This window comes from Phoxinus phoxinus, assembly GCF_949152265.1.
Source record: "Phoxinus phoxinus genome assembly, chromosome: 2".
NCBI lineage: Eukaryota > Metazoa > Chordata > Actinopteri > Cypriniformes > Leuciscidae > Phoxinus > Phoxinus phoxinus.
In genome coordinates, this window is record NC_136877.1 from 42,750,231 (window position 1) to 42,776,188 (window position 25,958).

General features: G+C 36.3%; 1 protein-coding gene across 1 annotated transcript; it reads left to right on the forward strand.

Moving 5' to 3' along the window:
* Nucleotides 1-24,729, forward strand: abhd2a (abhydrolase domain containing 2, acylglycerol lipase a). Its single transcript, XM_079604745.1, has 11 exons — nucleotides 1-191; nucleotides 2,390-2,490; nucleotides 3,713-3,928; nucleotides 9,626-9,801; nucleotides 10,420-10,587; nucleotides 15,075-15,258; nucleotides 18,348-18,440; nucleotides 18,729-18,830; nucleotides 19,806-19,875; nucleotides 19,977-20,061; nucleotides 22,643-24,729. The coding sequence occupies exons 3-11, from the start codon at nucleotides 3,720-3,722 to the stop codon at nucleotides 22,855-22,857; spliced, it is 1,302 nt and encodes a 433-aa protein (XP_079460871.1). The 5' UTR covers nucleotides 1-191; nucleotides 2,390-2,490; nucleotides 3,713-3,719; the 3' UTR covers nucleotides 22,858-24,729.
* The last annotated feature ends 1,229 nt before the right edge of the window (nucleotides 24,730-25,958 follow it).

Here is a 25,958-nt window from a genome sequence, read left to right on the forward strand (position 1 = left end):
GACTTCTTCTAAAGCAGGAAGTGTGTTGCGCGTCTGTCTGTCTGTAGATGAGACGAGAAGGAAGAAAATGCTAGAAAGGGGACCGCGGATAATACAACGCTAAGTAAACACACCGTGTCCTGAGGAGAGAGGACAAATCTACATTTGACCAATACAGAAAGGGAGCTGTTTGTGATAGATTGGGGAACGAGGTATGATGCGTTCATCCGCACTGAATACGATGCGTTTTATTCTACTTGTGTGTAACGTTATGTGTAGGGGTGTCGTCTCGTTTTCCTGTTTACACTGCTCACCTAAACAACATTCTGCGGGTTTTAACATAACTCTATTTTTTCATTTTTTATTATTAAATCAGACTAGTGTTTTTTCCACCATAGCTATGTCTTAAGCGGATGTTTGTATATATATGTCATATACGTTACGTTGTCCATCACACTATCATGGACAGATGATTCCTGTTTTACCCTTTTGACATCTGCAGTGCCACTTGTTTTCCGTAGACATTCATATCCACACTGCATATAAATATAAAAATCACAGGATATGTCAGTGTGTGAGATTGTTTTGAAGTAATGGCAGATGCTGGGCCTTATTTTGCAGGATACACTTACAATCACCACACTGTCACGATCATCATAACACCATCATTAAGTGTGTGTTTAACTGTTTATATGCTTAATAATACTCTGATACATACTTTTTGATATTTCACACCTTGATAATTTCAATGCTATTAATCAGTGCCAGTGGAGAGCATGTCCAGGTTATTTATTTTTCTTTCTAAATTTAATATATATATGAAGTCTGATTGTAACATTACTTTGATGACAATTAATCAGATTTTAGCCCTCCATTCTCATTACTGTAATGCAACCATGAGGTTTTACGTTTACTATTTCCATTATTTTTAACGATGATGTTCATTGTGCAATATGGTTGTTTTATTGCTAACTTACTATTACACTAACAAGGTTATGATTTATATTAAAGTAGAGAAGTACAACAAATGCTATATAAATACTTTTAAATTGTGTGTATGCGCTGTATACAAACATTATTTCCACCGATATATAGCTTCCATCTATCTAAACATATATTTCAATAGGAATTGTATAGCATTTGTTGTACTTCTCTATTTTAATATAAATCATAACCTTGTTAGTGTAATGGAGTAATAAAACCACCATATTGCACAATTTTGAACATCATCATTAAAAATAATGGAAATAGTAAATGTTAAACCTCATGGTTGCATTACAGTAACAAGGTTATGATTTATATTAAAATAGAGAAGTACAACAAATGCTATACAATTCCTATTTAGATAGATGGAAGCTATATAATATATCAGTGGAAATAATGTTTGTAAAAAGTGCATACACACAATTTAAAAGTAGCCTATTTATATAGCATTTGTTGTACTTCTCTATTTTGTTTTATTATTCCATTACACTAACAAGGTTATGATTTATATTAAAATAGAGAAGTACAACAAATGCTATATAAATACTTTTAAATTGTGTGCATGCGCTGTATGCAAACATTATTTCCACTGATATGTTATCTAGCTTCCATCTATCTAGACATATATTTAAATAGGAATTGTATGAACAATACAAAGTTTTATGATGCTGACGTGTTTGAATGATATAATGACCTGTTAAGTGTTATGCAATCACGTTTATTGAGGTTATTAATGGAATTGTGTAAAAAAACTAAATTGTATAGTATATATTTTAAATTATATTTCTCTTCAAGGTGATTTTTGCTCTCACATAATTGTATAGGAGATTACACGCCAAATGTGGATTGTTTTGGATTATCTTTGATTAGTGATTGTTGCTGGCTGTATTTGCTTTATAATGTACTATTGCATTCATTTTATTCATTCAGATTAATTTCACAAAGCTCATCCTCATGGATGGATACAAAAACAAATACAGTCTTCCTCTTTTAATTAGGGGACAAACATTCACAATGTAGTGCATTTGTGAACTTAATGCATGTTAAGACCGAAATGAGCATGGTCTCAGGGAATCAAGTTGACCGGTGCATTTCCTCTCAATTAAAAATTGAAGTCTTCCTGAGTTAGCAGGGCTAGATCAAGTACCATGTGCCTTAAGATTATCTAATTTAAATCAAGACATTTCCTTTAATTGAATTTGGCACTCAAAATGTACATAACTCGTTTGTGTTACACTACTAAAGAAAGAAAATCATACGTTTGTAATGAGATGAGGGTGAGAACTGCCATTGGGTGCATTATTCCTTTAATATGCATACAGCTGATAGTTAAGGTATTAACATGTACTTGTTGACACTGTTAGTCATCAACCTTATCTTATCGTTTCTAATGCGTGTCACTGTTCTTTCTTTTCCTTCTTCAAAGAATTGACCAGATCACTGTGACCTACAATCCACGCCCATAATATCCTCGCTCTTCATCAGAGAATACGAAATCACATTCAAGGACCCCATCTAACCTACAAAGTAAGTGACTCCATCTGTTTCTATTATCAACAAGCTATTGTTTGAATGGTTTTCCCCTAAAGGCCCATTCGCACCAGTACGATAACTATAACGATGAATGTACAGTATTGGTGTCCACATCAACGCGTGATATTGTTCTGTTTATTATAAGCGAGCGCTGCAGATTTGTCATCTGCTGTTTTAAATGTCTGAGCTCTTGAACTCTTTCCCCAGGAAGTGGTTAGGACTGTGCAAGCTTTAGGGGTGTTGATGGACTCGATGTGTGTTTTGATCATCGTACTTAAGCTGATCCACAATTTTCTCAGCTTTTTCTCAAAATTTTGCTTTCTTTATGGAACTTATCCACATACAAGTGTTGATTAAAAAAATAATACATGAAGCTAAAATGTTTTGTTTAAAAGCAGAGAGTCTTTCTTTTGATATATTGCATGTTTAGATATTCATACAACAAACTATTCTGCGGGCCATGCTTTTTTTATAAAAATGACCAAAAAACGCTTGCGGTGGCTGGCAACTTAATAAATAATAAAAATGCTGGCGGGAAAAAAGTAGGATGGATTCTGATTGGCTGTCAATGTTTTTAACTTTCATCAGAAAAAAATCGTTCTGAAAGTGATTCCAATGATATTGTTTCTATGTGCCGTTATAGTTGTGGTGTGGTCTCTGCTATTCTTTTATATTTAGAATGATATCTAGAACTGTATAATTATCGTTATAATTATCACACACTTAATACGGCTGGTCTGTGTGGTAATTATGTCGGGCAAGAAATCCAAACGTTCGCCTATCGTTCACTGACCTCAAATATGGCTAATGCCACTTTACATGTCCGCTCATGCTAACCTTAATCTAGATAATGTGCTCTATTATTAGGCGCGTATCCAAGAGTGTTAGTATTTCTCTGTAATATTTCTTTGTAATGTAGCAATGTTACATATAATATTCTTTCTCAGCCCTGACCCCCAGTATATTTAAGTAATTAAATTAATATCATAAGTGCAACTAGTCAACTAATGGCTTTAACAACTACCTGTCAACTAGAAAAATCTTTGGTCGAGGCCAATTGTGTTGTTTCCCATTTGTGTGACTGCACATTGGAATATTTAAACCAAATATAGATCCTCATATAATGTCATGTGACTTCAGAGACCATTCTTTATTCTTCATTGTACTGTAGTTTACACAAGCATGGCATCAGTCATCTGTTATTGTTTATTTTCAGCGCAAATATGAACACTCACGAATCGGAGGTATACACGGTGGCACCGGAGATGCCCGCGATGTTTGACGGCATGAAGTTGGCGGCGGTGGCCACAGTTCTCTACGTCATCGTCCGGTGCCTAAACTTGAAAAGTCCCACAGCTCCACCAGACCTCACATACCAGGAGACAACACTCAACCACTTCCTGCTCAAGTCCTGTCCTATCCTGACCAAAGAGTGAGTGTGACCGTTCAGATTATCATTTCACTGCAGTTACCGTGTCTACTGAGTAAACCACATCTCAGAATAGCTTAGAGGCTGTTTTTGAAACTGCGCTGCTTTTAGCATGTGGTTGCTAAGACTAATGCGCTGCTCCTAGAATCGCTTGCATAAATATACACTGTCGTTCAAAAGTTTGGGATCAGAACGATACATTTTTTTATTAAATTGAATTGACCAGAAATGACAGTTGTGACATTCTATAATGTTTGGTTTCTATTCCAAGTAAATGATGTTCTAATGAACTTTCTATTCCTCAAAGGATTTAAAAAATTTTTTATCAAAGTTTCCACAAAAATATTAAGCAGCACAACTGTTTTCAACATTGATAATAATAATAAATGTTTCTTGAGCAGCAAATCAGAATGTTAGAATGATTTCTGACCAGTCATGTGACATGAGTAATGATGCTGAAAATTCAGTTTTGACATCACAGGAATAAATTAATAAATCTAAAATATATTAAAACAGTTATTTTAGATTATAATAATACTTCACAATATTCCTGTTTTACTCTATTTTCGATCAAATAAATGCAGACTTCTGTTGACCCCAAACTGTCTAAGTCCGGTCCTATAATGTCCGGTCCATGGTAATTCCATGTTTGTTAGACATGTATCGAATGTATCTTTGAATTAACTTAGACTGCCATGTAGGGCTGTTAAACGATTTATCACGATTAATTGCATCCAAAATAAAAGTTTGTGTTTACATAATAAATGTGTGTGTACTGTGTATAATTATTTTGTATATATAAATACACACACGTTCATGTTTATATTTAAGAAAAATGTGTTATTTATATATAAAATATGTATAATTTATATATAATATAAATCTATGTACATGCAAATATTTCTTATATATAAAAGCATATATGTGTATTTATATGTATTAAATAATTATACACAGTACACATTTATTATGTAAACACAAACTTTTATTGTGGATGCGATTAATCGTTTAACAGCCATACTGCCATGTATAAGCCATGGTATATGAATATTGTAAGCATTCAGTTAAGCATGGTATTATTAGCAGATTTTATCACTGTAGCTGTCATATTTATAGTGTTCATTAATATTTTAAATGATCTTAGATATTATCTTCAGTTTTCACTTTAATTTTGTCATTTTTCTTTATATTTCTTTTTAGTGTTAATTGCATTTCACGCTCAAATCCAACAACAACAACAACAGTTCATGTAAACGTTGAGGTGCTGCTTCAAGAATTTATTGTGAGCTGAAACACCATATGGTTATTATACTGTTTATATTTGAGGCCAAGACAAAGCATGCCTTTCCAATAACATCAGCAGAAATGTTTGTGTACTTGCACTGCTATTGTATAGTGTGTAATACACTTGACAGGGTGATTCATCAAGCCACTGTTAGTCTTGGCAGTATTAATGTTTCAATTCCACGTGATGGTAGTCGTTCATTTTCTTGTTGTAGCACAGAATCTGCGATTCAGATGAGAAACCTGTCTTCTGGAGGCCGTTTTGCACGCATTGACCTCCTAAGTTGTCTGTTGCACTGTGCGGGTGGGTGTTACTTTTGTAACCCAAAGTGACTCACAGCTGGTTATGTAATCATTATTTTCCAGTACAGCTACTACACTAGGGGCCAAGAGATCAATCGAAAAAAAAGAAGAAAAAAAACCCAGCCCATTGTCCGTACTTATCCTGATCTCTTCAGTGCCACAATTAACTTTCCCCATGTTTGTTTGGTTAGAGGATTGTCTAGCAAAACGCCTTTTAAGAAAACAACGGCTTTAGACCATTCAGTGTTGAAGATCCGTAGGTTCTTTTTTCAAGCATTGATAATAGTCGTGCATGCCTGTGATGTTGCATTGTGGGTCTGGACTTTGGAGCATTATTAGGTGTGTCACGCCAACGCAGCCCTGCCGTTGCATGCTTCCTTGTTTTTTTAATCTTTTATGCTTGCGGATGACTGCAGCTCAGTCAACAAAGGGAGGAATGGTTCTAGATGAAGTACAGGAAACAAACAAGCCTGTTTCTTGACAGTTCTGTGGTTAGTCAAGTAACACTCAAGCCTTGTTTGTCATCATTCCTGGTTATTTAAAGCGAGTATGCATTTGTGTTGCATATTTTATCTGCCCTAGAAACTTAACTCACCTCAAATGTCTTGTTTTTTTATGGTAAAGCCCTCTGTGCTGATCCTCTGTCTTCTTATTTGACCGTGTCATAGTGAGCAGATTAAACCAGCAGGGCTTTCCCTCACATCTCATAACCCATATTTTAAGGATAATCACATATAATAGACACTGGTTATGTAGCTACGCTTGAGGCTATTGTGAGAACATCTTATGTAATACTTCAGGAGGTGTGGAATAGATCGCAGTGACAGTGAGATGGGAAAGATGTGAACGGTGTTGTGTGTACTTTGTTTACGGCTGTTTTTAGCCTCACTTTGTGGGAATAAACGTGGTTTAAGTGGTCTGGGTACCTGTAGGCATCAGAGTAAAGGAGGGTCACGTTGATTCATTGCCAGTGAGAAAGAGTCTTATGGAATGTCACAGCACGAAACAGTGATGCTCTAGTTGCGTTGCGTCTCCAAACAGTAAAATTCTAGAAATGTTACCTCCCATAACAGTGATACTCTGAAATGGAAGTTTTTTGTATCACTTGGTTATTCGAGGAAATCTGCTTAACATTTGATGTATTGTTGTTACTTAAAACTTTTCAGATTAATTACAATTTCAAGAAGCTTTTTCTGTTTAATTAAAATATATGCGCCCCTAGTGCTAATAAAAAAAAAAAATAATAATAATAAATATATGCCCCTAGTCCTAATTTAAAAATATATATATACGCCCCTATTGCTGATTGGCTTCAAGTGTGTTCTGCTGCTCTGTCCAATCCACTTTCAACAGCGTTTCTCAGAAATAGCATACTGTACCTTTAATTTTTGCTCATTTTCAAATTTAAATAGAAAGTCCTAAAGTTCATGGCTATTAATTACAATTCATATGTCATCCAAATCAACATTTATGTCTTCAGCAATGATCACTGCATTAGCTGCAATGTAAATTAATGTTAACTCACTGAATAATGTTAAAAATATTAGTAGTACAGTACAATTTTTTTTTTTTTAGTGCTTTTGAAAGGAGTCTCTTATTCTCACCAAGGCTGCATTTATATGATCACAAATACAGTAAAAACAGTAATATTGTTAAAATAGTAGGGCTGTCCTCGACCATGAATTTTCATAGTCGAATCAGAATTTTCGAATCTTTCTGTAGTCGACCGATAGTCGAATCATCTATGTGTGTGTGAATGGGTTGGGAGGGGCACGACACTATAGTCAGCAGGAGGGTAAACTATTTTTATTTTATTTTACACACTGCACACAGCAACAACTTTTAATAAAGCGACCAAAACTGCATGCCAACTGACAGACAAACTCATTTAGGTTTAAATAAAAAGGGTAATGTGGTGGATAAACATTTGTAAAAGTTTTCTCATAATATTCTAAAGCCGCGATCGAAATACAGAACATCAGACAAATAATAAAAGAACATTTTGATATAAATAAACCTAAAAAAAAAACCTCTCTAGGATTTGCATTTCACATTTTGCGAAATGAAATTAAATCGGCAAAATTGCCTGTGCCAGCATGCATGCTTACAGTGCAGCGCAACATCGACACACAAAAAAAGCATTAATTTAAAGAATTAAATTAGAACAGATTATACATTTCTAATAATAAAAAATAAATTAAAAAAACGAAATAAAGTCAGAATCAAGTCACAGGGAGCATAACAAATGTGTGCAAAATGCCAAAGTGCAGGGGAACATAAAAAAAAAAAAAAAAAAAAAAACACAGTTAAATTAGGTAACCCTGAGTGATCAATAAATAAAATAAGACGAAATAAATTATTAGAACAATGAAAGTTTAGCCAGAATTGTGAACGCTCTCTTTTTAACTGCCGAAACAACAATGAACGCAAACTGGCAGTTTTTTAGCTAAACATGTTCACAGCCAATTAAAATTAGAAAACGGCTGAAATGTTTGAAAACAATTGTACCCTACCCGATCAAAAAAAATCCAGTCTTTCACTCTGCTTGTGTGCATTTGAGTCTTTTCAAATAGTCTGTTTTCTTAATCCAGCCTAATCCCTGCCGTCAAGATGGTCCTTGTCTCCTCATGGATCAGGGAAAGTGAAACTTAAATCTGTCACAGGGGTGGTTGGATTTATTCACTAACACGTTAAAAATATTTATTGAACGCTTCTTTCTTTTCACTTTTGTTTTTACTGCATTATCATAATCAAAGGCTGTATATAACTTAATATAACCGTACAAAACCAGTAGTTCTGTGTGCAATTAGACATTGAGCACCCCCATATTGCCAAAATGGTATGATGCTCGTTTCACCCGCGAAGATTCGACTGTGAGATCGGTGGTCGAATCAGGCTCCGCATATCGATGCATCGAATCTTCGACTATTCGGGGACAGCCCTATAAAATAGTATCACAGTTTGAAATAAGTTATTTTAATATTTACAAATATAATTTCTTTGTGATGCAATGCTGAAATTTCAGCTTTACTAGTCTTCATTGTCACATGATATTTTAGAAAAATCATTCTAATATGCTGATTCGCTGCTCAAGACACATTTCTTACTTTTAATGCTGAAAACTGAGCATGCATTTGTTTTTTAAGATTGTTTAATGAATGGAAAGTTCAAAAGAACAGCATTTATTTGAGAGCTTTGTTAGATTGTGAAGGTCTTTACTGTCACTTGATAAATTTAATGTGTCCTTGCTGAGTACAAATATTAATTTCTTACTGATCCCAAACTTTTGAACAGTAGAGTATTTTATTTTGAGATAATATCATTCTTTTGAGAGATTTTATTTTATATTGAGATAATAGTAGTGGTGGGGATTGCAAGTAACTATGCCCTTCACAGAACACACAGAACTGACTAATTGTTTTGTTCACTTATTATAATCACTATAAAATAAAGCTTTTTCAGTTGTCAGTGGAAAAACCTTTCTCTATTTTGGGCCTCTGCCTTTTTATCACAGTAATTTGTATAATTTCTTATATATTTTTAAAGACAAACAACTGATACAAATGCTTATACTTCATCCTGCCCACACAAGTGTAATATCCATTACCACTTCATGAGCACATTTCACCAAAAATCATGCTGTTCACAGAGAAATCCACTTCATTCCTATGAGACTGTTACTCAGACAACCTACGAGCTTAGCAAAGGGTCAGTGTGTAATTGGTTAAAGCCTAATTGGTGGGCGGGTCTATTACATAACTGCAGCGTGCACCTCTGTGATGCCGCATGGTGACCTGTCCCAGTGCCTGCTATTAGTATACAGACCCAGAAACAAACCAAAAGCACTTCAGAAATGTGAGCCGCTACACTAATCGTTCATAATCATCAGAAAAATATGCACATTCTGTATGTTTTATTTTGATGAAACATGAACCTAGAAACATAAACCTAGAAACAATCTTAAACATTGATTTGACTGCAGTTTTTTTGTTTTTCGAACTGACCTATCTATCTATCTGAGCTGACTACAGGCCACCTTTTTGAAGTTATAGTTGGGTACAAAATCAAATCATGTACCACTGTGTAAACCTGAGATTTTGTTTCATGTTCTAGGTACATTCCTCCTCTGCTATGGGGTAAAAGTGGTCATCTGCAGACAGCCCTTTATGGAAAGTTGGGTCGGGTCAGTTCACCTCACCCGTTCGGCCTGCGCAAATATCTGCCCATGCAGGACGGGGCCACTGCAACTTTTGACCTCTTTGAACCCCTGGCGGATCATCAGTCCGGAGGTCAGTGCCATGTAGTCGGGCGCATTTAGTCTGTAACACTACTCTGCTATGTGGAAACCTGATAAAAGTCTCGCACTCAGGTTCAAGGAGAAAGTATCACTTAAATTACATTTGAATAGTTTGCTTACTCATAGTTTTCCTGCAACCATTTTACATCTGTAATGTGATCTTTGTGAGAAAAACGAATATTATTTAGAAAAATCTCTCTTTTTTTAAGTTTTAACTATTTGAAATAACAATTGCACAAAATAAGACCAGGATTTTTTCAACGACCATAAGTATTATGTTGATGTTTAAGATGAATACACCACAGAAATTAAATGAATAACGTATATACTGTAAATAAATAAAACGTGCATCTGTGCTATTGCATTATGTCAATGCATTAGAAAGTGGAGTTTATGCAGTTTTGCTGTTATACAAACAATGTATTTTGCACTTGTTTCCTTTGTGCCAACATTGTGACACATTGCCTGGAAAAGAAAAGATAAACGCACTACATTTGCTTGTTAATGTTGAACAACTTCAGCATTTGTCTGCATACATTTGCATGTATTTGTCTACATGTGTAATTTCTTCCATAGCAAGCGCTCTTAATGTTTCGTGTTGGTTTCACAGAGGACGTCACCATGGTCATTTGTCCTGGCATTGGGAACCACAGTGAGAAGCACTATATCCGCACCTTTGTGGACCATTCGCAGAAACAGGGCTACCGATGTGCTGTGCTAAATCACCTCGGGGCCTTGCCGAACATTGAGCTCACCTCCCCTCGCATGTTCACCTACGGTACGAGATTTTTATGCATTATGACGAACAAATGTGTTTATCCAGGAAATGTCATATTTCTAGAGTGGTGCTATGAATGAATTGGGCACTTTTCAAGTAACAAGTAACTCACCAACGTAACAGATCCTTCTCAATCCTCTCTGAGCGGGATTTGAACCGCCTTCTCCGCCATGGGAGGCGGGTGCGCTAACAATGACGCTAAAGACCGCTGTGTCTAGCGTCAGTCCCGCATTGCTCTAGCTGGCCTCCGTTACATTAAGAAATTAAATTTAATTACTTTATTATTATTTTTTATCAGTTTTTATTACATTTGATTGGTTTTCATTTTAATTAGATGCCATTTTATATTTTATCAGGTGTGAATTTATTTTATCATATTTTAGAGATGTAAATATTCATCATCTTATAATGCTAAACTAGTCACTTTTGGTGCCTATTCAACTTAGTTGGTTAGTGGTTAGTTCACCCAAAAATTAATATTATCCTATACTAATTAAAATTAATATTATCCTATCCTATTTACTTACCCTCAAGCCATCCTAGGTGTAAATGACTTTCTTCTTTCAGCCAAACACAGAGTTATATAAAAAAAATATCCTGGCTCTTCCAAGCTTTATAATGGGAGAGTTAAAGGGGTGGAAAAATGCAATTTTCAGTGTCCCCAGAGTGTGTGTGTGTGAAGTTTTAGCACAAAATACCCCACAGATATTTTTTATATAGCATGTTAAAGTTGTCACTTTTTGAGGGTTTGCAAAAACGCACCATTTTGTGCCTGGCCCTTTAAATGCAAATGAGCTGCTGCAGAGCGCGGGGTTTCAAGAGCTGGTGTGTGTTAGCAGCTGCGATTACCTCACAGACTAACACTAAAATGACAGAAACTGTTCTGCCTTTAATGTTAAAACGGAGTCAGACAAAGATGGAGAGACTCAAGAAGAAGTGACAACATGTAGAAGCAACAGGACGTCTCTGAATGGTTAGTTGTTGAATTTATGTTGCTGATGTGGAGTTAACTATCTTCAATTAGGATATTCTGTCATGGTAATCTATAAATTGCTCGTATAGGAACTGTTGTGAGATGAACTCAGTGATTTTCTATTGCATGTGAAAAGATAGATGCTAAAGTTTGAGCTGACTCACAAATGTACTCTCTTATACAACAACTCTTCCTCTTCTCAACATGGACTGCGTGTTCCCGGGGCAGGGATTATGTACATTTAGGGTTGGTGATGTCATTAACTACCAGCCGTTTGTTGTAGTACTTTTCTTTAAAAGCAAATATCTCCCTTTGCTTTGAACTGAGCGTTGTAACTTTGCAGATGTTGTTTATGCTCAAACAGCAACATTACACACTAACTAAAGTTAGAAAAGTGAAATCATACTTTACCACCCCTTTAATGGTAACTGAGTTTTTGAAGCTCAAAAAAGTGCATCCATCCATCCATCATAAAAGCAATCCAGCCTTCTGAAGTGAAGTGATGCCTTTTTGTTGGAAAAATATCCATATTTATAACTTTATAAACTATAATCACTTGCTTCTGGTAACGGCCGTAAGCAAGTCTATTTCCTCTGACCCGACGCATGACGTATTGACGAATGTGGTAGCACAGAGGATAGAGCAAAACAAAACACAGGTCACAAATTGGAAGTCTAAAACGAGAGTTTTTAAAAATAAATGACGGAAGAGCTTGCGTTTGTTGCCCAGCCCTATTAGTTTGAACCTCGAGAGGCGTCTACTGCAGGGGTTTTCAACCTGTGGGGCCCGCCCCCCTAGGGGGGCGCCAACACCTGTTAAGGGGGGCGCGAGAAACTGTGAATTCAGAGGCAGAATTCAGAGTGAAACGTGAATGTAAGATAGCAAATCTTTAGTCATCCACTAGAGGGGGCAATCTGATTAGTCCCGCAGCTAAGTCCTCTGCGCCGTGAAGCGGTTTTATATTGTATATAATTTCAATTATTGGCAAATTGGCGCCCCTGCTTGCTGAGAAGGCGCCGTCTGCCGTGCACAGAAGATGTCAAGGCCAAGGGGGTCTCCAACACGTCGCTCGCGAGCCACCAGCTGATTGGGGGTAGCTCGCAAATAAAGCTTGCTTTATATTCACGTCTTTTGCGCGCTCGAGTTCGGGAAGCGCGCTCACTATTGAATAATAGCTTTACATTTTACCCTATTCTTCTCCCAGTTCACCAGCCACTTACTTTAATGTATTTCGGGAGAAGTGGATGAATTGACGTTGTAAATCCATCCGATTCTTTCAAACTAACATGGCGCTGCCCATCGCGCATACAGCTCAGCTCAACTAATGCGATCGTTATAAAGGTGTTTAAACAACCAAACACATCCACATGCACATATTTGACAATCGGAATATCAGTGTTGCATGCTATATCTAACACATTTGTGAATATTTTTAATCAAAAAGGAAAAATGACATAAGAGCAGATATTCATTCATTCAGCGCTGTGTTGTGGTTGTGCTGTGTCACGTGACAAGCAATGACGCGTCACCATGGAAACGATAATGTAAATGGCCTTTATTATTGTGAGATTGTTTTGTATTCTACCTAATTCGCATATTGTACTTGCACTCTCATCTACCTACTGTTGTTTTGTCTACTGTCTTAATGTAAATTGCCTTTATCGTTGTTTGTTTATTGAAAAGCGTCCTTGAGCCCGAAAGGCACTATATAAATAAAACTTATTATTATTATGCTGTAGCAAGGCTACGATGAATGCGCTGTTGGCGCAACTTTTTTTGTTGATTTGAGTTTTGTAAATAAAAAGTGCGAGTCCCAGTCACGCAGAGCCTGTCTTCCTTCTAAACACTGAACCTATTCAAAACTTGTATAGCAATGATGCTCGTTAGCACGCACTTTGGGAGGGGGGAGGGGGGGGGGCGCGAATGAAATTAGACAAACTTGGGGGGGCGCATATCCTAAAAGGTTGGAAACCCCTGGTCTACTGTACCGAAGCTTGCGCTACTCCTACGTCATACGTCATACGTCAGGTCAGAGGTCAATCTTCCACCAGAACTAGACTCTTGTACGGCCGTTACCGGAAGCCAGTGTTTTTACCTCCTGGAGCCGTATGGATTACTGTTATGATGGATGTGCTTTTTTTTTCTTTTTTCTTTTTTTTTAAACCAAGGCACCCTTCACTCCCATTATAAAGCTTGGAAGAGCCTGGATATTTTTTAATATACAGTAACTCTGATTGTGTTTGGCTGAAAGAACAAAGTCATATACACCTAAGATGGCTTGAGGTTGAGTAAATTATAAGATAATTAAAATGTTTGGGTGAACTAACCCTTTAATGTTCTGTTTCAGGAAGTTTTGAGATATATATATATATATATAAATATGTAAGGAATAATTGACGACAGGCCGTTGAATTATTAGAAAAATAATGCACACCCGAGGTGGTAATGCGGTCACGACGCGAAGCGGAGTGGCCGTTACACCTCGGGTGTGCATTATTTTTCTAATAATTCAACGGCCTGAAGTCAATTATTCCGCTTATACCACAGTTACCACACCTCGAAATATTGTTCAGATGATGAATTTCAAGACGTTTTTAAAGTTTTTGTCATTAAAACGCTCTTGTATGTAGGACTAATTCCTTGCGCATCTAAACCCATGCTCCGTTGCTAATTCCAAAAAGGCATTTTAGAGTTAGTAACGGAGGTTTGAGCCGCTGATAGCAGAGTAATGCTGGACACACACTTAACGACTAGAAACATTCTCTGACTGTGAATGCAGCAGATTTTAAACACCGCTGTGAACACAGACTGAACGCGCTGAAAACGCGTGCATGATCAGTCATATCAAATTACATTCATTACCGGCCTTACAGTAGGCCTAAGTGTGTCCCCGGCTTTATGCAGTGCAGTTATTAATGCAGTGAGGGAGAGAGAGAGAGAAGCATGTGCGTCAATATTATTATTTATTTATTTATTCAATTCGTTTTAATTAATTAGTTCATTCTTTTTTTCTATTAGTGACAGTAGACTAGCCTAATAGATGGAACACAAAGCCTTTTTAACAAGTATATGCCTATCAATAATTATTTATTTGTTATATTATTTGCAATAATTACGAAAACCCGTGCAGCAGGACTATCAATTTATTTAAATATTCAGTTTAATTTTCTATTGATTATATATATATAGGACTATACTTTATTTATTAAAATTAAACTGCATGTTTCCATTGATTGTGAAGTTAGACATTGAAAATTGTAGATCAAGCGCATGGGGCTGCATGTTTTTTCTTGTTATGAATTGTATCCTATTTTCCGTTATTACAGTTAAGTAGGCGCAGTGATATGGAACTGTAATGCGGTTAAGACCTGCTGGAACTACTTTAGCCGTTCGGTTCCCTGAAAATAATTGCACACCTCAGAACGTTCGTCAACCAATCAGATTCAAGCATTCAACGGCCCTGTAGTATAAATATATATATTAGTGGCTAAGTATATATTTTTTCTTTCCGTAGGTTGTACATGGGAGTTCGCAGCAATGGTGGGGTTCATTAAAAAAACATATCCCCAAACCAAACTTATTGTCGTGGGCTTCAGTCTGGGGGGAAATATCGTCTGCAAGTTCCTGGGAGAGAACCGTACCAACCAGGAGCGGGTTCTGTGCTGTGTTAGCGTGTGCCAGGGCTACAGTGCACTAAGGTGAGCTGCTCGGTTCTCTGACAGAAGCTACATAATACCTGATGTCGTTCCAGAGGGGTGTGGAACAGGGATTCATGAAGCCAGGGTTGGGCGAAATGCCCAGATAAAAATTCTGCCAGCTTGCTTTGAGTATGAGTTGGATCATTTTACTACTGCTGTCAGTCGACTGAACTCTAGATAAGAATTAACAGTGTGTACATTGTACTTAGTTATTTAAAAGCGGCACAGATGGTCTCATTATTGTCCACCTGTTGCCTCCGCTTGACATTTGCATATTGCATGAAACTCGTGCAAAGTAAACACACACTGTTTGCACATTTGTGTAAGAATATCTCTGTTAGCCTGAATAGAGTCTCCCTAACGGCACTCTTTAAAAATTTAAGTTATATAAACTGTGAATTTCCAGGGTGCGTTTGAACCCTCCAAAAGGAAGCATCCTTTATTTCAACATTAAATGAGGAACATTTCGACAAGCATCATCTGGCCACAAAAGTTATATGTAATTCACAAGTTTGGAGTCAGTAAAAATGCATTTTTTTAGTAAAGCAATTTTAAAAAAAATTCACCAATGATACATTTGATGAATCAAATGTTACATTTATAATGTGTGAAAGATTTCTATTTCAAATAAATGCAGTTCTTTTTAACTGTTTTCAACATTGACAATCATAAGGAATGTTTCTTGAGCAAGCATATTAGATTGTTTTCTGAAGGATCATGTGACACTGGTCTAGTGATGCTGAAAATAAAGTATTTATAGCATTATTTAATTATAGACTTAAAGTTTGCATGATATGAAAATCTAATTTGATATTTAGAGCCACAAAAAATTAATTGTATACTTTGCTCACTGGCTCTAACGATGTCAGTGTTGACATGTCAACACTAAAGAGCACCATAGCAACTGGTCTAACAACCAAACAGTGAGCATCACTGTCAGAGAATAAGCTTGTGATGTCCGTTCGGCTGAGCAGAAGCGGCTCTGGAATGCAGTGGGTGTGTTGGGACTTCAGTGAATCTGAAGCCACATCTTTGCTGTCTGTTCTGTTTGTCAGCAGCTCTGCTGGGTGTTTCTACAGCATGTCCACACACTCAACTCTGCACTGCCAAACAGTCTAGCTCTGCCTTCAGACCGGATTACTGAGTCTATAAAGCCTCTGCTAATCTGCTCTCCCCGATTATCTGCCGGATTATTATATTCAAGATCCCTTTTAATGCACCTTATGAATTTAGATGGAATTGATATTGAAGGGCTCATGCATATCATAGTTGTTTGTTTCTAGGTCCACTTAATCAGCATGAGGAGTCTAACATATTTATATACGGTATAAATGTATATATACACACTGCTGTTCAAAAAGGTTTGGGATCTGTAAGATTTTTCATCTTTTTAAAAGAAGTCTCTTATGCTCACCAAGGCGTTTTTATTTATTTATTAAAAATACCAACAAAAAAAACATTAATATTGTTAAAAATTATGACAATTTAAAATAATTGTTTTCTATTTGAATATATTTTAAAATATAATTTATTTCTGTGATGCAATGATGAATTTTCAGCATCATTACTCCAGTCTTCAGTGTCACATGATCCTTCAGAAATCATTCTAATATTCTGATTTGATGCTCAAAAAACATTCATTATTATTATCAATGTTGATAAATAAAATCTTTCAGGGTTCTTTGATGAATAGAAAGTTCTATTTCATTTATTTGAAAACGAATCTTTTGTAACATAAAAGTGTCTACTGTAACTTTTTTGATCAATCAAATGCATCCTTGCTGAATAGAAATACTGATTTATTGTATTTACCCCCCCCCCCCCCATTACTGTATAATGTTAAAAAAGCTTTCTATTTCAGATAAATGCTGTTCTTTTGAACTTTCTATGCATCAAAGAATCCTGAAAAAGAAGTGTACATAACCGTTTTCAACATTGATAATAAACATAATACACATTTATTGAGCAGCAAATCAGCATATTAGAATGATTTCTGAAGGATCATGTGACATTGAAGACTGGATGATGCTGAAAACTCAGCTTTGCATCACAGGAAAAAAATACATTTTAAAATATATTAAAAGCGAAAACGGTCATTTTAAATTGTACAAATATTTCACAATATTACTGTTTTTTTTTTTGTGTGTAGTATTTTTAATCAAATAAATGCAGCCCTTGGTGAGCATAACTGTACGTTCACACCGCCGCCGGCGAGAGCGGCAAAAGTCGCTCTCGCCGCCCTGCCATCGACGCCGTGAGATTCGGGGATTCTCTGACGTAGATTTTAGAATGCGTGATTTTTTTTAAACTTTATTTAAAGGAGCCGCAAAGCAAATAAGAACTGAACATAAATCAGTATCCTATTTTGTGCATACTGGCAACACGTAGGGTATAAGTTAACCTATTAAAATCTTTTAAATGTGAAAGTAACAAAACACCAACAATTTCAGACACCTTTTTCCATTCGTCGTTCTTTTTATTAATGTCCCTGTATGTAAACAGGGACACGTCGTACAATAACGGGAAACCCGCAACAGAAATAATTCACTTTTCCTCCATTTTGCTTAGGAACTAATGTGGTCGGAACCAAAGTTTACAGGATTGTGTTCTCTGGTATCCTCTCAGGCGGAGGACTTCTACATTGCGATTGGTTGCCGCTGGTTGCCGCCGAACCGCGTCATAGCTTATTACCATAAAGTTGACTTGATTTCAACTCTTCTCGCCGCCCAAGACGCGCCGCGCCGCTCTCGCCGGAGCTCGCCGCCGGCTCTCATTGAAAATGAATGGCTTCCGGCCACTTTGACGCTCTCGCCGCGTGCGGTGTGAACGCACAGTCAGAGACTTATTTTAAAAACCTAAAAAAAACTTGCCTGTCCCAAACTTTTGAACTACAGTATATATATATATATATATATATATATATATATAGATATTATACTTTTCTTTTTTTTTTTAGTTGGGGATCATAAGTATCAAATAAATACACACTTTGTGATGTTTAACTGTGAAAAGTGCTATATAAATAAATTTTACTTACTTTCTTAAAATTGCGTTTAAAACTTGTGTTGTGTGTTTGTGTTTTACTTCAGAGCTCAGGAGACGTTTCTGCAGTGGGACCAGTGTCGTCGTTTCTATAACTTCCTGATGGCCGACAACATGAAGAAGATCATTTTGTCCCACAGGTACGGTCCATCTTGCGTTCGGCATTGATTCTTGACAGATGTCGCTGTGAGCAGTCTTTAGTGGCCAGCTGTGATATTCACTCTTCTCCTGAAACTGCTATGAGCTCAACATGTTCTTTTGCTATCAAGCCATTAGGAGACCTCAGAATAACTTACAGTAATGCTTTCTCTGATTACACAAAAACAAGATAAATTTACTGCCTTCTGAGTGGTAAGAGTATACAAATCTAACCACTGAGTTGTCATTTGAACAGAGTCAGGAAATCGTTTCTTTTTGTGGTCCAACAGGGGCGCCTTGTTCGGTGTGGGCTCCACTAAAATGTTGGATGCAGATCTGAGCCGGCTCTATACTGCCACATCACTCATGCAGATCGATGACAACATCATGAGGTGAGTGCGGGGAAATTGCTAAACGTGATTTGTGTCACTTTTCTGACGGTCTTGTGAAACCGAGACAAGAGACACATTTTGAGATTCGAGAATTTTGATCGACCACACACACTGACAAATAGTATGTAGTATTTTTAGGGGTTATTTTTAGTCACGTTCTCTGAAATTGAATCTTCACTATGATTGTCAAACAATGTTTTTTGCTGTTATTTATAGAATATCATGTTTACCATTGCTATTGTTACCGCAAAAAAAATTGTGCTTATATGCTGTTAGCAATGTATTTATTTACATGATCTAGTTTAACTCTTTCCCTGCCAGTGTTTTTTTTTATTTAAGTTGCCAGCCATCGCCAGCGTTTTTGATAATGTTCACAAAACTTTCATGGCCCACTGAATATTTTGTTGTATGAATATCTGAACATGCAATATATCAAAAGAAAGAACAGTCTCTGCTTTAAAAATCATGCTTTCTTTTTTTTTTTATCAACGCATGAATGTTTCATAAAAACTGCAACATTTTTGCACAAGCAATGCTTTTATCACTTGTTTCTCCTTTGCCTGTGTTTTGATCCTGAGATTCTGTATTCTTTCAGAATATGTGTAATAGCGCCCCCTACCTTATAACAGTGAAAACGCGGATAGCCGCGGAAAATTCCGTCAATCATGAGGGAAAGAGTTTATATAAAATTTTACAAATGTTTTTAACTTTTATAAACATTAATGTACTCTGAACATGAATTAAAAGTGAACATTACGGTAGTATATTTATAAATTAACCTAGAATAATAAATTATATAAAAAAATCATATTATTAGTTCTTCAAATCTATATACTAATGTTAATGTATTACATTTTCTAAACCTAGTTTCAGTACAAAAGTTTCGATATGCTGTATATTAGTAGGCATACTAATATACTACTAGTATATTAGGCTACTATTCCTAGTATAGAAAGATGTCAATTTGTCTTTTAGAAAATTCCATGGTCACAACTCTCTGAAGGAATACTACGAGAAGGAGAGCTGTGTTCATTACATTCATAATGTGAGTAAAATGATAATGTAATTTAGTGAATCATTTTAGAGAGTCTAAGGACATGTGTGTCGGCTTCCTGTTTGTGAGTAGTTTTTCTTGCTGTGTTGCAGATAAATGTGCCTCTGCTGCTGGTGAACTCGGCTGATGATCCGCTTGTGCACAACACGTTGCTCACCATTCCTCGCACGCTCGCAGGTACAGCACTGCACACCAAACTATCAAAAGTCTGGAAACAATAGCCGCGTTTCCATTACCGTTCAAATTGCGCATATTGAAATTGTGAATTGAAAATGCGCTCAATGGAACCACGTCAATTTCGCAAAAGCTCCCATTTATCGCAAAAAAGTTTTTACACTCGCATGAGTGTATTGTTTTTCAGGCAATTCGAAAAATTAATATTTCGCAAAACTGCAATGGAAACAGAGTTATTTATTAAATTCATAAAAGACAAAAGAATTACAGGAATACTGGATTCTAAAGCTCAAAGAAATGCCACAATCAAGAGCTTGAAGCAGAAATGAGGGAGAAATATGTGCCGATCACAGTATAAGGGTCTTTCCTTACCATTAATGCTTGGATAACACGTCTACGTCTCCTTCCGTTAATAATAATAATGTCTAGTGCGGTGGCTGTGATATATAAACCTTCCAACTAGGGGTGGGCGATATGGCAAAAATATCATATCACGTTTTTTTTTTCAGGAGATTCACGATTTTATCACGATTTCTTTTCATGTTGTTTTACTATTTTGCAAGTGACTGAGCATTACAGCCAAACTAATGTCCCTATTTTAAAAACAAAGCCTTGGGTAACAAAATATAAAAGAAAAAAGAATCGCAGACATTTAGGCCAAAGTGGCGAAGATAAAAAAATCTTTGTCATTTTCTTTGTTATTAAAAATTAAGAACAAAGATACACATACACAACTTTGTACAACATACAAATGAAATAAACAGTGGTTTATTTTTTCAGCTACAGGTGTATTTAACAGCATTGAAGAACGTAATTAAATGAACAAATATGAAAATAAAACGCAACATAGACTTCACTCTATAAATTGTACATTGATTCTTATTAAAGCTACTATTAAAGTTCTCAGTCAAGAGCAGTGAGTGATTTGCCCTTTGTATTTTGTTGTTTTATTAACAGGGATAGTTCTCCCAAAAATTTTAATTGTCATTATTTACTCTCTCAAGCCATTTCAAACCCGAATAAGTCTCCCTCTTCTGTTGAAAATAAAAGTTATTTGGAAGAATGTGGGTAACCAAACAGTTGATGTACCCCAGTGATTACCATAATAGTTTTTTCTTACTATGGTAGTCAATGGGGACCAGCAACTGCCCGGTTAGCCACACTCCTCAAAATATCTTCTTTTGTGTTCAGCACAAGAAAGAAATTAATACAGGTTTGGAACAACATTAGAGTGAGTAACTAATGACTAGTAACTATCCCTTTAAGGACAAGCGGCAGCATGTTTACTATTAGGGCTACTGTCACTTTAAGATCTGCACGCAACGAGTCTAATATACACGCCTTTGACAAGCAGATTTTTTTCTTAATTTTTTCTACTGTTCTTTCACTTTAGACATAACCAACTTTGTTTATGTAAACCTTGTGTGTATTTGACAGTATTAGCGTAATAAGACTCGAAAGATAACTTAGTCCAGTAACTAGGCGCCGTTAGACAGGCTTTTAGTGCATGTGCGCGTCGGGTGTATAGCGCTCAGAAAAGCGCTCGTTAGAACAGCGCATCAGCAGCGAATGACATGTTTAACCGGCAAGGCTTTAAAGCACATGCAAATAATTAATTTAAAATTTTTGTCCCGTTCCTCTGCATTTCATGTGAATATACGTCACGTTGTACAGTGTGTTGAGACGGAGGCGCCAGAAATGCAAACTGATAGAATGCACGATCCTACGATATTTCTTCAAAAGCAGATCGCGGAGACATTTTAATCGTTAACGATCAAAAAACGTGATATCGCACACCCCTACTTCCAACGTCCGTTGCCATGATTTTTTAAATGACTTATTTTACATTTCATCAGAATTATTTCCCCTTTATCTACAAGCACATATCCTGTGTTACGCAGCGCGTTTGAGCTTTCACAAGAAGCGATGAGGTTCATTCTCATGCGTCAAGCAGGTTCGGCTGAGTTTCTGTTTTTGTTTGATCAATGTTTAAATGTGAATAAAAGCCTAAATTCAATCTGTTCATCACATAAAGCGATCGAGTCTCTTCAGAATATTTTTGCTAAACTGCTCAATTCATATGGATTAGTTTTACGATCTCTTTATGAACTTTTTGAAGAGTCAAATTTGTATTTTTCTTGTAGTCATTTCTGCCCACTTCGCATAGCTTCTCCTACTTCAACATGCCTACAGCTTATTTCCACAGTGATCTTTTATTAGAGTATGAACTCATATGCCAAAAACACCCATAATTACTACAGAGCCCCACATAAATGCATGTGACTCATCTCTACTTGTTTAAACATACTCGTGTTTATAATAAATATCGTGTCATAAGGCAAACTGATGGTCAACATTAGCAGTGTATTGAAACCTTTTTGTTGCTCAGTGGCAGTGTGACAGGAAGTTAGAAGTGGAGTGTTTTATTATGTGTGTGACAGAGCTCAGTATTGTTGATTATTACCGTGATATAAAATGACTCATGTCGTCATAAGATTTTCATCACACCGCCTACAGTAGATGCTATTATCTGTATTTGAGTTGTTGCAATTCTGAGATTCGTTGGTTCATTTTCACCTTCCAGAAAAGAAAGAAAACGTGATCTTCGCACTGACACTGCACGGTGGACACCTGGGTTTCTTCGAGGGGGCTGTGCTGTTCCCTCAGCCCCTCACCTGGATGGACAAGGTCATTGTCGGCTACGTTAACGCCATCTGCCAGTGGGAGAAACAGAAACCACCGTGCCTAAGTCAAGGCGCCCATTCCAGCGAAACCAAATGCCAAGACAGTAAATCCTAACCGACCCCGTCTCCGTTGCACCTCCACTGAGACATTTTCACCGCGCACGCGAGGGATCGGACAACTATTTTCAAGCGTTCACTGTCAGTGGGGAATATGTGTTTCTCTTTTGTATCACGGTTTATCAACGACATGAATCGTAACGACTTTTCAAAAGGAGAAAACGGAAAAGCCACTCGATGACCAAAAACAATCAAATAACCGGTGTAGCGAGAGCACCTTTTTATATTTACTGTAGTTTGTAGTTGTTTAGATATGATCAGTACATCTTGCCCTCGAATTAGGACACTAAAAACTGATTAGTTCATCACTGCGAAATAGGATCTAACAGAGCTGAGAGAATCTCACAAAAACGTCCAAAGTCAAAAAAGGAAAAGGGGGAGTAATATTTTGGATGACATTAATAGTCAATATTTTGCATATTAAGCATAAATAGAAAGATGCCTATTTTTGGACAATAAAAAATTCCAGCACATAATTTTTTTGGTCAATTTCTTTAATTCTTCTCAACGGTGAATCCCTTTACTCACAGTAATGTTTTACTGTAATACAGTAGTTTAAATCAGCATAAACTAAAGGCAGTGCAACAAATAATACTATGATTATAATTCCAATAATACATTTATTTTTCACATGATATTAATGAGAATGGGATTTTATGTCAAGGTAATGATAATTGCCAAAATGTAGTGGTCCTTAATCTCTTCAAGCTAAATAATTCATTCCTTCCTTTTGTTTTTGGATGGGAATACTACCACTTTTGTGAGATTCACCCAGCCAGCCATCTTCTTAAACAGACCCGGCGAACTTCACTATACGTAACACGTGAGTTTATAGGAAGTGAGTGTTATGCAGGCACTGTGTGCTTCTGGATACGACCGGCACACCGTTTGAGTGCATATTAACATTTGATATTAAGTAGCTATCTTCGGTTTTTGGTCTGGTAACTGATTAAGCATTCACGTCGCTCATATTTTAAAACTACCTAGACCTTTTTCAAGTGTACCAGCCAGGGTATGATGAGAAACTTCAGTAAGCGTGAATCTATACCAGTCCTTGTCGGTCGAATCCAAGTCACATTCCTAGTCGGATCAGTTTTTGTTCAGCACTTTTATATAATGTTTGTCATATGATCCGTTATGTTGTCATAAAGAGCCTAGAGAGACTAGCCGACCATGTTTAAAACTAGAGATTAAAAAATGAAAACAAGAGGGAGAGAGAAAAAAAATTCTTGAATAAATTCCTGGATGATTCCTCCTGATCACAAGCCCACTATGATACCACAAGCACTAAGACCCAGTTTTAGATGGCAAATCCCATTGCGTTCAGATCCTGCTGGAGAACAGCAGACACTGTTGCTGCAGTATTGACTCGTGTTTGTGGAGAACCATTGAAGTTGGTAGAACTAGATTGTGTAACGTGTTGATTTGGGACCCAGTGGGAGACAACAGTGCATTGCTAGGTGCATGTCTGTGAAAACTGGTTACTTAAAGGGATTTGTGTTATTGTATTGTTTTATGTTTTTTCTTTATCTTGTTCATTTTCACTTCGCTGTTGTGTGCAATTACTTGATACATTTATGTGTTTCTTTACTCTTGGTATCAAGACTGTCTGAAATGGAACTAATCTTTTTTTTGTTCGTTTTTTTTTTTGTTACCCACTTGAATAATCAAATGCTGAGGGGAAAATGTATATGTTTAAAATTTGAAAGGAACATTCAAAGTGTTGTTTCCAAAGGCCTGTGTGGATTCTCCAGACTCTAAAACCTTTAACACAGCGGTTTAGTGCGGTTAGACTTGATTTGTTTCAGGGAAGTCATCATATAAATGTGAATTTCACAAAATGCCCAGGTCATATTTCAACCCACAATTTAAAAAAAAAAGAAAGAAGAAATTTTAAATGATACATATATTTAAATATATAATTTATAATGACATATAATCATATAATTAGATAATTTAAATGTATAAATATATATTTCTACATATATTTAAAATTATACATATATTTATACATATATTTTTACATTATCTTCATGGCAATTATGCAGTTTCCTTAATTTTTTTCAATATTCCACCAATCATTTCTTATTGTAACAGTTTTTTTCTTACAATGAAAACAATATTGTTACAAGCAACACACACACACGCACACACACACCATATGACACAAATTGAGAATTGAGGGTGAAATTTTATTAAATTGATTTTTTTTTTTTTTTGGGATGAAATATTACTTGGCCGTTTCTTGACAGGTTTTGTGAGATTACATGATCTTTATTGATTATCATCATGCTGCAGCTGTGAAAGAAAATGGCTGAATCCTGCACACAAAACTATTTGCGTTTCCAAGGGAGACAGTGGAAAAGCCATTCGATGACCAAAAAAGTTCAATCAAATAGCCTGTGTAGTGTTAAGTATATTGTTTAATTGACGGTTAAGATTTGTCACCGATTGCTGGAAACCCTCAGTCATATGTTGTGAAAAATTAGCATTTATTAACATACGTAACTGCCTTCATTATTAGTGTTTAGCTGTCGATAGTGATGCATCTTCTTAAAGGAGAAGGTGCCAACAGCACTTTTAGTGTTATAAGTGTCAAAAGACAAGACTGTTTTTTAGCAATTAGCAGTTGAACGACGCCTCCTATGGGTTATCGGGTGTAACAGCACTGAGGGGAATGTGCAGTTTCACACAAAATCCCATCCGGAGATTTAGTATTAATTGGTTTAGAGAGAGCATTTATCTCCCCCCTTTGTTAGGTCTTGTTGTGTGAATTTGTTCTTGTCTTATTTCTTGAACCTTTGGAAAACAGCAAAATCGTGTTGTAAGTCTAAAAAGCTCCCGATTGGGTGTCAGTGTTCGGCTGTTTCCAGTGATCGGATCTATTTGGCCTTTTACACCAGCGCAAATTCAATCTCTGCTGTAACTCAATCCAGTTTGCCTTTCAGAATGTCTCTCACTTACTTTTTGCACAAAATCCCCCCCACATGCTTATGTTGTACATCCTTTGCAAATGTTAACCAAACTTGTTTGATGTGTATTTTACATTAATTTCAATGTTGTTATTTTTATGTTGTTTTATGTACAAAAGTATGATTG

Coding starts and splice junctions, on each gene's coding strand:
- abhd2a (XM_079604745.1), top strand. CDS start 3,720: ATGAACACTCACGAATCGGAGGTATACACGGTGGCACCGGAGATGCCC. Junction 15,259..18,347: donor CAGGGCTACAGTGCACTAAG/GTGAGCTGCTCG, acceptor GTTTTACTTCAG/AGCTCAGGAGACGTTTCTGC. Junction 20,062..22,642: donor CATTCCTCGCACGCTCGCAG/GTACAGCACTGC, acceptor TTCACCTTCCAG/AAAAGAAAGAAAACGTGATC.